Below are 15992 nucleotides of genomic sequence, written 5' to 3'. Positions count from 1 at the left end.
GTGAAACAAACGAAAATTGATGAAGTGTACTCTTTATTTCTCCATATTTCTACCAATTTACAATAAATAGTGGAGCCTTAAAATAAAGTGTTATCCCATTTGTTGCTGTTCTTAGTGTTTTATCATTGCAAATTTAACGTATTTGAATCCTGCCTGATATCTGAGGTGGGCATTTTCACTCTCTCGTAACATTGTATGGACTAAACAATAATGATCAAAGGATGACTTGATAATAAAAAGAGTATTTCAGCACTAATGAAGAGGTTTGTACCTTAGAAACAGGTCCTGGTTCGGGCTTGGGAGCGTGACCATTGGCCTGGCTTGGTGATTTGGCTGGCAGATAAGGAGAAACACCAGTGAACATACAGTACAGGCATGTGGTTTGTCCTAATATCACTACATCTGGGTTGTTTTACATGAAGGGCAGCGTGTGTGTCGTGCTACCTTTGATGGTGGGTGAGGGCGTCGATGGATTGGAGCTCACTGGAGTGCTGCGGTTCGTCCACGTCGCGCTGACAGCTGCTTTCTTTTCAGCTGTTTTAAAGTTTTCATACAGCAACGCGCCGTACTGGGAGTGAGAGGAACACACCACAGATCATAAGTACTAGTCACATGTCAAATATGTTTTTATTAAATGCAGAGGTGGTTCAGTTTACCTTAGCAATCCGTATTCCAGTTACCCAAAGGTTCATGCTCCAAGCGTCATCGCAGCAGAGGTACTTGATGTACTGCGACTCTTTTTGGATCTGAGGGTGCTGTAGAGACAAGTCCAATCACCTTTAACGTGTTTTATTAGATCGAATATTCACCTCATCTGAACTGCAGTTGATTTAGAACATACCATACAGACTGGAAGGAGATAAGGAAGTGTGGTTTTAGTTTGGATTATTACTCTCACTTTTCAGAGAACTTTAATCATAAAAACTTTGAGGGTAGTTTAACAGATAACACTTATATAACACTACAGTAAATTTCATATTAAATGTTCAATAAGAGGTTTTTTTTTGGGGGGGGGGGGTAATTGAAGACCACACACACTAGAGCTGCAAAGATGAACCAATTAGTTGTAATATTTCAAGAATTGATTAATAAGGTTTTAGCATTTTTTTTAAAGAATTATTTGTGAGTTGTGGACAAAGGAAGACATTTGAGGACGTCATCTTGGGATTTGGAAAAACCTGATATGTTTCACCATTTTCTGACATATTAAAGACCCAACTACTAATTGATTAATTGAAAAAAAAAAATGAGACTGATTAATCGACAAAAGAAAATAATCAGCAAGTTGCATCTTCTAACATCTTTCTTGCTGCACAACTGTATTTCAGTAGTGTATTCACTGAAAGACATGTCGCAGTGGAACCAGAAGTATCATCTTTTCATACCAAGTACCCTGGGGCCTATATTACCCACAATGCAACTCAACTGCTGGTTCACTCAGAGATCCAGGTGTGTTATGCTAGTAGCAGCGTTACTCACTTTAGTCACGAGCCTCAAGCAGAGATGAGGAGCGGGATACAGAGGTCTGGTTAGTTCGCTTCTTTCTAACTTCACATTTCCAGATTTTGCATTCATTTCCAAACGTGTGGTCTTCAGCCTCAACCAGTGACTCAACTGAGGCATTTTACACAACTGTCTCTCACGAGTGCAGTGTCAAATCAGAGGAGTTCCCCCTCCACAAGGGGGCAGAGTGAGTCTAGAGCGAGTCTGAACGGGCAACACTAGTTAAACTGACTCTACATTTTCTATTCCTGTTGTTCGAAATAGCCCAGTCAGCATTTCTGAACATGAACACACAAATTAGAAAGCAAAAAAGGCAAATGTGTATGCCACCGTGTACATCCTGTATCCAGTTTAATGTACGGAAATGAGAGATGTTTGATGCTCAATCAAATAGTCTTAATTGTTGGGTTTATGCCTGTAAATGTACCAGATATGTGCTTTACAGTGCAGACTGTATGGGTCTAACATTAGTCCCAGACGGTTTTCCCCTGAAGAGGAAGTTGACTCAGTTCTACATAACGGGGATGGTATAACCGATCACCTCCGGCAGCTCCTCTGAATATAAAGCAGCTAAATGATGAAGCTAAACTGTTTCGCTGTCGTCCTTGAATTGCAGCAGTTTTTTTGGCAGCCCGTAAACACCACCCTACCAATCTGTCAAAACACACCCTGAGTGAACACCGTGGCAGCTGAAAACAGCCTCGGTAATTATCGTATCAGCACCATCTTTCACAACTAGGCCGCTTTTATCAAGTATTATTGTGGGATTTCTGAACAACAACAAGCCTGTGAAAGCTTCCAAAAAGTCTACTCTGACAGGTCGTTTTCCTTTGCCCGTGTCCAGCAGCGTCTTTGGCTCAAACCTGGAGGTCGCTTGTCTTTCACTGGTGGTAGATTCAGTTTATTTGCCTCTAAGCTTTTTTTTTTCTTCTTTGATCCTCAACAACTAGCCCAACGGTATCTGCTGAATTTAGTATTTTCCCAGAGAAGACAGGGGCAAAAAAAAGAAAGAAAGTGGACTTTCACATCCCTTTAAGACTCACCACTAACTCCTCTAAATCTCGCTTTTGACATGCCAGTCAGCATTTCTTGCTCTTATACACAAGCTGCCATAACTGTTAATATTCTACATTTTAAAGTGCTCTTTTCATTCGTTGCATGCTGCTTTTACAGGCATAACATTTTAGAGAAATACTAGGAACTGCTAAAAAATCACCTTGTTCACTTTCGGCTAAATTGGATAAACTGTCTCCTTTCACTTCTTCAAATTAAACTATTTATTGCAATTCCAGTAAAGCCAGCAGCTGTGTGGCTGACCATATACTCAGAAAGCACCATGCAGTGATCAATTCTGCGTTGATATCTCTCGCACCGTGCAGTAAACGGTGTGATAAATGTCTCTTAACATCTACTAGTGAAAGAGAAACACTAAAAAAGGCACTCAAGAGTCTTTACTGTAAATGTTTTCTTCGGTTGGGGGAAGTTGCAACTTCTCTGTTCATTAATTCCACAGTGAAAGGGTGTGTGAGGCTTAATGGTTGATGAAAACAACAAATGTGACGTTAACCTACCTTCAGAAGAAAGCAGAAGTCAGTTGGGGCTTTGTATTTGACCTTATAGTCTTTGCTGTAGTAGACGTTAACGTTGTCAAACTGGACAAAGCAGACGAGATCACGGGACGACTGAAAAAGAAAGAAAGAGTATATAAGTCAATATAAATATATTGCTGGTATCCATGTGATGCATGAAACAACTATGTCATCCCAGTGATACATTTAAAAAATGAACTTTATATTTCTTGTATTTCCAGTTGGTATTGCAAAAAAACCTCTCTGTATCCACTGGGCTTTCATCTTTCACTACTTGCTAGAGCCCAGACAAATGTGTCCTGGATTAGAGTATTAGCTGCTGGATGTGCGTTTATAGTCTGGTCCCCTTCTGACCCCCTAACCTTGGTCTTCCCTTTGGGCACGTAATAAATTCCCGAGGCCCTCAGCTGGAAGAGCCGCGGTTTCCAGGACTTCTTGCCGTCTTCTTTGAGGTGCATCACCCCCTCGAGATCAGGCACGATGATGGAAGTCCCACAGAAGTTCTCCTGCAGAGGTGAAGAGAGGATGAAAGGGGGTCACGGCGAGAAGCTCCCGCTGGGACAACGGCCACTTTAAAGGAACTATTTCACTCACGGGTTTCTGTGTGTGGGTTCATTTACCTGTATTAAAATCTCCTTGTCTTTGTCTTTTATGTCTTTGAGAGCTTTCTTATCCTTCTTCCATAGATAAAAGTTCTGCAGAAATAAAACAATATTTACTGTAACTGAGTGTTATTGTTACCAATTAATGTTCAGTCCACCACTTCGGTCCAAACTTAAATAACACGACAACAATACAGACAATAACATGTTTGAAATTATCGGGCCGACCCAGTGAGGCTGCAAACAATTCAGGAGGTTTAAGATTGGATCTGTAACCCGCTCACATGACCAGATAATCTGGAACATCGGTACCGATCAAGGTCCTGGAGCAGGTTTCTCCTCCAATGTCAGGAGGACTAAATCAGGGTTAAATTGTCCCAAAGCACCTGTAGTCTTATCAAATGTCTGTTTCCTCAAATAAAGATGATTATCCAGATCCCTGTAAATTGGTTTGATCCAAATTAGAGTTGCAGTTGGAAACTTTCCATGGGAATTAACAGGAATTCATGGGAATAAATGGGAATAAACCTGGAATATGAAGATTGGCCCTTAACAGGGATTTGTTTGCATAATCTTGACTAAAACAACCAGATTTCATGCAAATACACTTGAGAATATCTTATTTTATTCCATCACATGCACATGGGGATGAGTAATATTTTACTCAACATTTATGTTTTTGTTGTTCAATGAAATAATTGATTGTTCAATAAAATAGTTAAAACTTGATACAGTTCTATTTACAAATACATCTGTTGAAATGTTTTTTAATTGTATTATTTTGCATGGATGTCTGCCTATGACAAAACAAGATGTTTCCAGTTAATTCCCTTAAAAAGAAAGTTTCTGTTAATTTACTGGACATTTTCCGTCCCTTTGCAAACCTAATCCGAATGCAATCTCTGTCTGAACAAGGATAAAACACTACATCCTTAACTTTTATGAAATCTCACTTTTTCCTAGAAAAATGAAGTCAAGTTTACACAAGTATCGAGTATTAGGACAAAACATCAGCAACCTGAGCAGAAAGAAAAGTGTCACAGACTCTGAGCTGGTGCTTTTATTGTGGCGAGAGAAAGCCTAAAGGGGAATTCTATTTTGGTAGCTCTTGTCAAAAGTTGAGGCTGTATTTATGTTGATAGGGACGTGCTGTATAAAACAGGTTGGCTTGTTGTTGGGGGATGTGGAAGACATGATGGAGTAGTTTAAAAATGAGAATATCTCACCAGTTTTCCACCCCGACTATTGTCTCTGCCAACAGACCGAATCCATTAAATACTGAGATTATAAAGGGTCCCTTTATATCAACAAACATGCCAAGATCTCTCTCTCTCTCTCTTTTGCCTGAAGCTGTTTTGTTTGATATATTACAGCGAGGGCATAAATGTAAGAGGCCGTCCTTCGCGGAGGAAAGACATCTCATAATTCAGACGATTCGGCGGTGAAAATAGCCAGATGGCGTTGAGCTGAAACAATGAGATAGATTTTCACAAACCAGGGCCAAGAAGAGTGGACGAGCCAGTGTAGGACTTCTGAAATATCACATCACCTCTCATCACTCGGTATATGTGTGGAGAGGTGTATGAACGTGCACACAGTGAATGGGGACCAACCTGTGGGTTTTTGAAAACCTCATATTTTTCCCCCCGCTCCTGAAAGAGGACTTTGTTCTCGCTGTCCCTCATCCACGCTAAGAGAGGCTCCACCAGGTTCTCGTGGTCTTCAAATGTCCGTTCTGTCAAAAAGGAAAAAAAATAAGTATTCAGATGACCTCCTTAAAGCCATTATGTGCATCATTTTATTTGATTATAGTCACAGGAAACATTTATCTTTTTGGAGTTGTAGCGTTGCTCAGAATGGTTTTTAAGTAATAGTTTGACTTAAGGGGTAAGTCAAACTATTGATATGGACATTTACCATATTACTTTCTCTTGCAATACATTTTTGATATACTGTTGCCAAATTTGGATATTTTTGTTAAAGAGAAAAGTGTTTATTTTTGGCTTTTTTCTTTATTTTTCTGTAAATTATATAAATTATACATAAGTATTTTTACATTGGAATGAAGGTACACGTGGACATGGACAAGTTGCATTCAGTGTGCGTGTGTGTGTGTGTGTGTGTGTGTGTGTGTGTGTGTGTGTGTGTGTTGTGTGTGTGTGTGTGTGTGTGTGTGTGTGTGTGTGTGTGTGTGTGTGTGTGTGTGTGTGTGTGTGTGTGTGTGTGTGTGTGTGTGTGTGTGTGTGTGTGTGTGGGTGTGTGTCAGTATCACACAGGACTCTTAAACACCACATACCTTCAATATTAACCTTAACAAGTAAAGTCAGTGCTGTAGATTTAACCTTAGAAGAGGAACTCTCTCGTTTACTTTCTGGATATTTTACATGCTGCTTTTTTACAAAAAGATGATGCTGCCAGCAGACAACAAATGAGGAAATGTATGTTTCCCTTTGGGCAACATGTTTAAATTAGCTATGGGACACACGTTTATTTAAAGCATGAAAAACGTCTCATGTTTAGGTCATTTGATTCATGAGCATGTGTGTGTGTGTGTGTGTGTGTGTGTGCAGGGTCTTGCGCCATCTCTGACTAACGACAGCGTGACAGTTTGACCATCAAAACGGAGTGCATTTTTAAATGCCTGTAACCCCCCCAGGGTGCGTTATGTTCTTACAACTAAACATAATTGCCGACCTTTAATCTTTACCAATCCAAAAGCCGCGGCAGGCCATGCCCAATAAACTCCCACAGCGCTCAACAGCAACACCATCTTCAAACAAACCCTCTGTTAGATTCACCCATGTGCTCACCATGCACACACTACTGAAACGCACAATGTGGTTAATGCAGTTCAAAGGGATTTCTACTCCAAATAACTCAGTCTAGCAGCAAAGGCACACCATCCATTTAATGATTGTAAGAGTCAAACTGTAGACTGAAACCCTGGCAGCAATTTATTTAATGTTTACCTCTGCCTCGACTGCTAACCTGTAATTGGGGGCCGTGGCTGCACAACAGTCAAATGCCCGGTGCACTCTGGAGATCTATGGCACTGAGTGTGTGGGTGGGCAGAAAGGAGGAGGTGGAAGAGGAGAGGAAAGTGCCCTTAATGTGTTTTCGAGGTTTAGTGCCATTTAAAGTCCTTCCAGCAAAATGGGGAGGCTTGTATTTTATTGAGCCCTTCCTTAATTCATCCCATTTGAAAGAGACAATAGTACAGCTGTGGAACTGACTTTGAACTGAGCTCAGCTGATTTACAGATTCCGTGACAGAGTGAACTACTGTACATATGGCAAAGGATTTATTTTTTTAAGGCGCAAAGCTGAAACAGAGGGGACACGGAGTATACTATGTGCGATTAAAGAGCGTTTAATATTCTGGTTTGAATAATAACGTACTGTAGACTCAGTGTGAAAGAGTAAACTGTCTCCAGAGTGTTGGCATAGATGTTTGAACGTGCGGGGGAAATACTTTTTATGTCTGTGTTTACTGCACGGGTGGGAATAAAGAAAGTATATTCATGAAAGTAACTGATGCATCAGCCATCCAAAACTAGAGTGGTTAGATACAGAACATGGATCAGCTTAAATATTCAAATGCAGCGTACATATTTACTTAAAAACAATGGAATAACTTCTATTACCTTAACTGACAACTGGAAATTCCTTTTCTGATGTTTTCTGATCTTTTAATTGTTTCATCTGAATTTCATTTTATATGTGATTTCAATGTAATTGGATGTGTTTCTTTCCAATGCTTATAATGTTTTGTGTGAAGCACTTTGAATTGCTGTTGTTGAATTGTGCTATAAAAAATTGTCAGTGACAATGGGTCAGAGACTCCTCAGCTCTGATTGGTTGTTTCCTGCAGGCACGGTGGAATCTTGCAGATGGCATTAGGAGCACTAGGAGGAGGCAGAGCAACAGGATTTTTCCACAGTCTTCATATACTTAACTCTCATGATATAGTGACAGTTTCAGAAAATGTGAAATATTTTTTATAAAAGCTACTAACTGCAGCTTTAATTTTCTTTTTTGATTAAAACTATGTGATTAATTCATACTAAAGTCCTACGTCTGCAGTTGGATAAATGGAGCTTGGGGGCTGAGAGGTGCAGACAGGGACAGGAAGTCAAGGAAGTCAAGTTCAAAATGGACTTCCAAAGGAATTTGTTGAAAATATGGAGCAATAAATCCAGGCTTATCCTTTAATTTAGTCTTTCACAGCATAACAAGCAGTATATAAAATTACATGAATGTAATTTTCAAGCAAAATAATATTGACTTACAATCCATTGCTGGCAGGGGTTAATGTCATAACCACCAGTATCTCGTTAAATCAGTTTCAGGACGGCTTATAATGGCGCTATATAAGATTGGTTCTTAAGAAAATAGGAAATGATCTCTGTGACAATCTGAATAAGATGTTAGAAAACAGATGGTAATGAGCGGCCCGAGAATCTGATGGAGGCGAGCTGCAGCAGCTAGAGCAAATATAGCACAGACGGCTCAGATGGAGGACTGAGATCATAAGGCTTCTATTTCCGTATGACAGAGAGGATGACTGACGGTGTCCGATAGAGCAAATTAAACCCACCTGTCTACACTGTGTGTGTGTGTGTGTGTGCGCGTGTGTGTATGTAGAGAAAGAGAGCGTAGGAAAGAGAGGAGGACAAGAGAGATGGATAGGAGTAAGATCAATGTTTCATTGTGAGCTCACTGAAGTATCCGTCGTGCCAATAAAAATACACTTCATCATCTGGACCTGAATGAAATATCCCTCCCTGCGCATTTTGTCTGAGTGAGTGTGTGTGTGTGTGTGTGTGTGTTTGTGGTTCTGCGTGTGTGTTTGTGCGTGTGTTGATCATTCATATAAAAACACACTGAAGGCTTGTCTTGTTAAAGTCTATATTAACACTGCTGTGTTTTTCTGGTTATGGTGGTTTATTTGCTGCAACGACTGCAATGAATTAATAGAAGTCACCTTTTTTCGTTTCACATTTATTGTTAATAAAAGTTTGGGGGTTGCTTTTTCTAACAACTCGGTTCTTTTGATTTATTACAAAATGCTGCTGGAAATGTGCGCCTTACTTTCCCTCTGAAAACACTTAAACCTGTCACAAGGTGTTAAAAACAGCAAATCTCTCATAAAACACCACATTTTAAACCCGTCACGGTGCTACAGTATATCAACTTGTAACAACACATTCAAATCAATGGGGATTGATCTTTGGTCATAAACCTTCCTCAGTAAGTATGCAGGCTTAATTTCCCATTAGTCCCCCCGTGTTACAATACTTCCAAATCTGTATCTATGCTGATGACACACAGCTTTATGTGGCAGTGTCTTCCCATAACACAAGGCTGATTGATGCTTTTTTTTTTTTTTTTTTGATATTAGCGCCTTGATGTCACAGAATCCTTTAAATAGCTCAACCAGGATCAAACAGAAATATACTGCGGCTTACAGAAACAACCCAAACAAACAGGCAAGAAACCTCAGATTCATCTTTGACTTCAAAACTTAAATGACAACTAAAGTGAGATCATCTCTCTCTGAGCAACAGAGAGACTAATAATGCACTCTTTTATATCCAGCAGCAGGTTAGACTTTTTCAGAGCTTTCCTTTCTGGTCTACCAAAAAAAGAAAAAGTCATAAATCAGCGACAGTTCTCTGCCTAAGTGCAGTTTTTTGTGATGATTTTAACATTATTTTACTAATGTATCTTGCCTCATGCTTTTGGTTTTTAGCCTCCTTATGTTATTCTTGTTGAGACATTTAACTGCCCCACATCAGCACTTAATCAAATTCACTACATCACCTTTTTGGTTTTAATAAGGTGGAACTAATTATCGATCTGATTTCCCGTACATCACATATATATCACAATTATCGGCACACCTTGCAAAGCTGCGAAATTGAAGGAATGTCAAGCAAACAAGCTCATAAAGAAAGAAGCAGATGACCAACAAGAAATGAACCCACTTAAGTAGTAGGCAGTGGACGGGGTATGTATATATTATTTATTTATTGTGTTGCATTGTTACATGCTGGGTGTGTATGTGGAAAATGTGCATGCTAAGTGAAGTTTTGTGATTGTACAAGTTAAATTTGAAGCTGCGGGCTGTATGAGATGTGTGTATTTTGTGTTGTAGTGTAATGTGCCACCTGTTGGGTTCCTGGAAAGACGTACACAAATGTATTTTATAAACTGCATTTTTATGTTATTTATTTGCTCTTGATTTACTTTAGTGCTCACGGGTTGGTTGGTAAAAATAAAACCCCGTATTTAACCACAACCTCAGTCCTTGTGTACTACTTTGGCGTTACAAGACATGCAAGTATTCGCTGTTTCCCTCCTATATACAGTATATATATATATATATATATATATATATATATATATATACAATATCATTTTCTATTGTTTTTATCTTTTCAAATTTCAGTTTTTCTTGAGCATTAGTTTCAAATTGTTATTCAGTTCATATTTGTACTGTTCAGTGTTAGAATGTCACTAAGTACATTTATTCAGTTACTCTACTTATGTACAGGTACTTTACTCAAGTATTTTCGTTAAATGTGGCTTTATACTTCTACTCTATCTCACAGGCAAATATTAGATATTTCACCCTATAATTTGTCTCACAGCTTTACTTATTTATCAAACAATCCCTTTCCTGCCCAGTGAAAACCACGTCTCTCCACATGTGTTGATGTTGAATGTTGGTGATAAACTGCAGTATGAAGCTGTGTGTGTATGTGTTATCTGACATAGCAACCACATGTTTCAGTATATTGGATGCTATATTGCAGTAAATCACCAATTTGCAGCTCTGGGTTGGTCTCGCGCAGACTCCAGTCCACGTTGCAGTCACAGTGAGTTTTCTCAAACAGGTTGTCCAGGACTTCTCTGACACTCTGCCTCTCGTCCACCATCAGAGTCTTGGCGCTGCCGTCGTTCATCAGCACCTTCACCACCAACTGTCAAAGAAAATGGGTGCCTTTATTATTCTAGCATCATATGGGTATAGCATGCTAACTGCCATCATCCACACTGTTAACAAAAGAACTAAATGAATGTATTGATATTGTCCATTTGAAAGCATATATTGGTTATGCACTACTTCAATCAACCAAGTGTTTGTTGCATCCATGTGACCTGTTGGCCATGATCCAAACTGCCAAAGAGGAAGTGAGAGCTTCCAATAGGCTTAAGAGTAGAGGGGAGTCTACCAGGACTGTACCATTGTGAGCAGAACAGAGGGGGTTTATTGTTTAAGGAAACAGTACTACAGTAGTTTTTGTATGTAAGGTTCAGGTTCACTAATCCATTTGTACCCGTAGGTATGCTTGTTGTGCAGTTTAAAAGTGTCAGACAACACATACACACAAACACAAATGGGACAGTTACAATTCAAGTTCTCCAGTTCTAATCCCAATTAGGACGCTTAAAACTGACCAGCAGAGTTAAGATATAGTAAAAAATACAGATAAAATGATCTTAAAATCACCAAATTATTAAATAATACATACAATAATAAATGCTCCAGTTTCATTGTGTGCACATTTACCAGTTTCTACAGCTTGTTCATAAGCATGATTGCGGCTGGAAAAAAGCTGTTTTTAAAACGCTTGGTCTTAGACTTTGGAACTAAAAACCCTTTTCCAGAAGGGAGAAGCTGAAAATTGTTGGTCATTTAAAATAGAGTTGTTGTCTGTCTGGTGTACAGCGAGGCTAGGTTACGCTGAGATTCTCCTACGAGCTTACTGGACCATTTCACCACCGAATTAAGTAAGTTCCTGTTCTTGACAGACAGACTTCCAAACCATGAAACCCAGGAAAGCAATGATTGGAAATAGTTTTTGTTGTTTTACATAGAATCGATCTTTTATTGTCTTAGCTGATTATGAATTAACTTTTGTCTGTTAAAAAGGTGTAGACGCTCCTTCAGAGCAGAGATCATGGTTGCAGTTGGTTCAGTTCATGTGCACAGCTGCTGGAAACTTGCTGCTATAGCTGCCCAATACCCATAGACCTCGACTAACTTATCTTTCATTGACTTACGGATCTATTTATGGATATAGTCTTTTTTCACAGCCTTACCAAAACCAGCCTGAACTGTTTTTTTTCTGTGTTATGTAACGTACAAATAAATATACCAGCTGAATAATCCAGCCTCTATGTGTGCTCCACCATGGATGTATAATAAGAACCGGATCTCCCGAAGGCCCCGCCCAATCCGCTCATTGTCTTTACATTTGGATGACTTCACAGGTTTGCAATTGTTTTTCTGGGCTCGAGGATAGTTTTATAAATATAAAATCCAGCTGATTTCTGGCTGAAGCTTCATATTCAATGGACATAATACATTTTCAATTTAAAACGCATCACTTTTGCTACATTTTGCATTTTAGAACCCCTAAAACAGAGACATTTGAAAACTCTGCTGACCCCATTTTTAGTTTGAAAACTCATCAACATTGTAGTCTGGACCGGTGGAAACAGAGACCTTTTAAAAGTGATGACGCACACACCCACGTTCGCTTCCTGATTGGGTCTCATCTGTCCCGAAATGCCCTTCCCTGATTCGTCACGCTCTTGACTACCGGTGATTCATTGAACATGGATAACCAATTACAGCTCCGTCTGACTTTTTTGGTGATGCTAGCAGCTTTTTTCTGCATTTTATAATCCTACTACTGCCTACATGCACAAGAGGAGGGTACAATTCAAGCAACGATTCCCACATCCAGTGCCGTTATCAGCCTTACACTGTGTTTACGACGGCGATATTAGTTCACAAACTGAGCTAAAGGGTTTGTGAGGACGGAGATATTTTTGTTTTAAAATGAAAACATTTTGTGGATGTAGCCTAACTCTCTGCAAGAAAGTTAATAAGTGTAACCCAAAAGTTTTTTTGGTTCTAATGGGAGGTTTTTCTGTGTCATCTGCATGACACATTGAAGTCAAAACATGTTGCGGACAGCAGCAGGTGTCTCTAAAGTGTGACATGAAATCAAGTCTTGAACCACATGCAGCTTAATTATTATCTAGTTTAATTAGAGGCTGTCTGCAGTAAATTATTGTTTCTGTTTACTAATGTTAGTTTTGGTAGAAGAGTCGGAGCATCAGCACGTCTGCCCCCCCTCCCTCTACCTTTCTCCAAGTTGGCCGAGCTTAGTTTTGCTCTGGAGCGGATCAGAGCGATCTTCACAGACTCATATGGGTTCACATTCCCTCTCATCTGAAACAAATCCAGCTTTGGGGAGCTGAGGAGTTCCACAGAACTAAGGTTAGCCAGTCGCTCGCCTTGTGTCATAAAAAATGTGAGTTTCAGAGATGTTATCGCAAGAGTGTTTGATCTCGTACCTCGGTCTTGACCTTCCTCCTGAAAACAATTTAGGTTTGGCATGCGGTTGAATGAAATGTCACTGGATATAAAATTACTTTCCCTCTGACCCTACTTCCGCATGCGAGGCAGGTATGTTCAAAATACGTGATCCGTGTCGAAAGCTGTGGGTTTATCTGAAACTCGAGGCTTTCGGCCCACAGACGGTTGTGCTGAAACCACTGAGGCTGCACCTTGCTCTTCTGCGTCTAACAACCCCGGGACAGATGTTCCTGTGAAAGCAGCCAGTGGTCTGGGTTTCCTCAGCATCCACACACACACACACACACACACACACACACACACACACACACACACACACACACACACACACACACACACACACACACACACACACACACACACACACACACACACACACACACACACACACACACAGATGGCAATTTGGAAGAGCTGTTTTTTTTCCTAGTTCCCTTTAGATTTTTCTTAGAAGTAATAATTATCTTAACAGAGAAACAGGTCATTAATGCAGCCACATCCATGTCAATTATGAGACTTCTCATCCAAACTTGGCAGTCACATCATCAGTCACATCACCTATGATACAATAAAACTATGGCATGCAATTGGCATGAGACTACTTTAGTTTTGTGCACATCCTGATGTGCAGCTTTGCATGCAAGGCCACATGTCTGTTCTTTTGTTGACTGCTTTGAAGATGAGAAAGCGTCCACATATCAGCCAAAGAGGGGAAGCTGTCCTGCAGGACGCTGGCTGGATGAAAGTAGTTGTGCATAAATGTGATTGATGGCTCTTCCCAAGGAAACAAAAGATCCTGATCATTGTGCCTTTTACAATGACGTCCATGTAGCTGTGATTCACAGTGGCCCTCATTTAACAATCTTGCGTGAAAACGGGCGCAGATCTGAGCGCAGAATTGATCGTAGGAAAGGACCCACATGTGACTTATGAAACATTCGTATCTGACCAATCTCAGCGTACGAATGAGCGGGCCTTGATAAATGCGGCGGCTGAATTCGATCGTCATTAACATGTTACGCCCTTAAATATTCCTGGTTCGGAGGCCTCGCCCACTGAGGTCAAACATGGGGAGAAGGAACGCTGGTTATAAAAGAAACTTTTCTGACACACAGATCGGCATCCTGACATCCGAGCCAAATAAAGATATGCTTTTTGGCAGTCTTAAGAGTGGAAAAAAAGGGGCCCATAAAAACACTGTATGGAAAAGAATAACGCATTTGTGCCCACTGTTGGACCTGCGCTCCTGCTCTGTAGCGGGGTTTGCCAGCAGGGTTATTAGGTATTCGGTTAGAGGATAACCTTTGTCACCTAGAAGAAAAAACTATAAAATTTGTAGCCATAAAAACACCACCAGTGGTAAGTCTCGCTGTATCGTAGCTGCTATTGCCACTACTCATCATTGATCATGTTTGCCACCATAATTATTATCATTGTCATATTCTATCACCTTAGCTGTGCTTGTTTCTACTAGTCTGTTGTATTAACTGTCTTAGTCACATTACTATAGATATTATTATAGTTACTGTTAGGCTTTGCTTGCTTGCATTTCTGGAAGTGTGTCTGTCTGTCTCTCCCTTTCCATCTGTGTGTCTTTTCTCTCTTTCTCTCTCCTTTTCTTTCTCCCCAACCGGTGCAGACAGATGTCCGTCCTCCAGAGAGCTGGGTCTGTCTGACGATCCTGCCTGTTAAAGGGAAGGTTTTCGTTGCCACCGTACTCTACGGGGGAATTGTTGGGTCTCTGCAGTGCGCTTTCCTTTTCATTCATTCATCTCCAACCACTTGTCCCTTTTGGGGTCGCGGGGGGCTGGAGCCGAGCTGTTTTGAAATATAAAAGAATCGTGTGTGTCCCCCTGGCCACCTGGCCACCACGTTAAAAAGCGATAGCTTGGCATCACAAATCACCTGTACATTTATCGAGTGGTAGTTTTTGCGATTGATGAATGTGTAATCATTCATTGATGGTGCCTTCAGATGCACACGAGTACAATCAATTGCTCCAACCACAATTTAATTTTTTTTTATTCGTTTTAAGAATCCGTTTTTGTCTGTTCTTAATATGTGACTGCTTATGCTTAATGACAGCTGAGGTTTGTTGCTGTGCTGCACCGCAAATACACAGGCTCAAATGTGCGTACACGATCTCAGACCAGGCGTGAGATTTGATCGTAGCTCCCGCTCATGTCCAAATTGATAAATGCCGAAGTTTGCCTGGAAATGGTCGTACGCACGTTTTTCTGCCGTTCGTTCGTTTGATAAATGAGGGCCAATGTCTCTAAAGTTTGCTGTCGCCAGCGCATGTAAGATCAGATGAGCACACTTCAGCGCTTTCTCATCTTACCTTTTTCACTTTAGCTTCCTTGAGCTTCTCAAGAGCGAGCTTGATTTTGTCTGCTTTCATCTGCGCCTCAATCTCCTCCTGAAAAGGACAAACAATGATATTATACAGTGCAGAAATTATGTTCATTATACCACTACCATAGCTACACTATTATACCTTGAAAAGCACCAAGGATGCATTTTTGATGTCAGCAACCTGCACAGAGCACAAACGTGTAATACATTCAGGGAATAGTTTTGGAAAGATTTGGGGAAAATATGCCTATTTGTGTATTTCTTAGAACTCGATGAGAAGATTGTCATGTATGTACAATAAATATGATGCTACAGCCAGCAGCCGGTTAGCGTAACTTAGCATAAAGTCTTAACAGGGAAAAAAACTGCTGGCCTGGCTCCATCCAAAGGTAACAATATCTGCCTACCAGCACCTATTAGTGAGTCAAAGTTGCTGGTAGACGGATTTTGTTACCTTTGGACAGAGCCAGGTAAGTCTTTCCCCCCCTTTCCAGTCTTTATGCTGAGCTAAGCTAAGCTAATCAGCTGCTGGCTGTTAGAGTGTGGA

At 40.3% G+C, this 15992-nt stretch overlaps 1 protein-coding gene across 2 annotated transcripts in view; it reads right to left on the bottom strand.

Annotated features, from left to right (window-relative positions):
• The window catches only part of apbb1ip (amyloid beta (A4) precursor protein-binding, family B, member 1 interacting protein), a 44512-nt gene that overhangs the window by 1596 nt on the left and 26924 nt on the right, over positions 1–15992 (bottom strand). For both annotated transcript variants that reach the window (XM_083936349.1, XM_083936350.1), the window contains exons 5-13: positions 15432–15509; positions 10520–10679; positions 5308–5429; positions 3713–3787; positions 3455–3598; positions 3075–3185; positions 657–755; positions 445–568; positions 272–333 (exon numbers count right to left, since the gene is read on the bottom strand). In XM_083936349.1, the coding sequence (XP_083792475.1) occupies positions 272–333; positions 445–568; positions 657–755; positions 3075–3185; positions 3455–3598; positions 3713–3787; positions 5308–5429; positions 10520–10679; positions 15432–15509 (975 nt within the window). The remainder of the gene's footprint in view (positions 1–271; positions 334–444; positions 569–656; positions 756–3074; positions 3186–3454; positions 3599–3712; positions 3788–5307; positions 5430–10519; positions 10680–15431; positions 15510–15992) is intronic.

The sequence above is a fragment of the Echiichthys vipera genome (assembly GCF_963691815.1).
Source record: "Echiichthys vipera genome assembly, chromosome: 21".
In the NCBI taxonomy this organism is placed as follows: domain Eukaryota; kingdom Metazoa; phylum Chordata; class Actinopteri; order Perciformes; family Trachinidae; genus Echiichthys; species Echiichthys vipera.
Note: the sequence above shows the minus strand (reverse complement) of the source record. Positions and strands in the feature narration are given on the sequence as shown.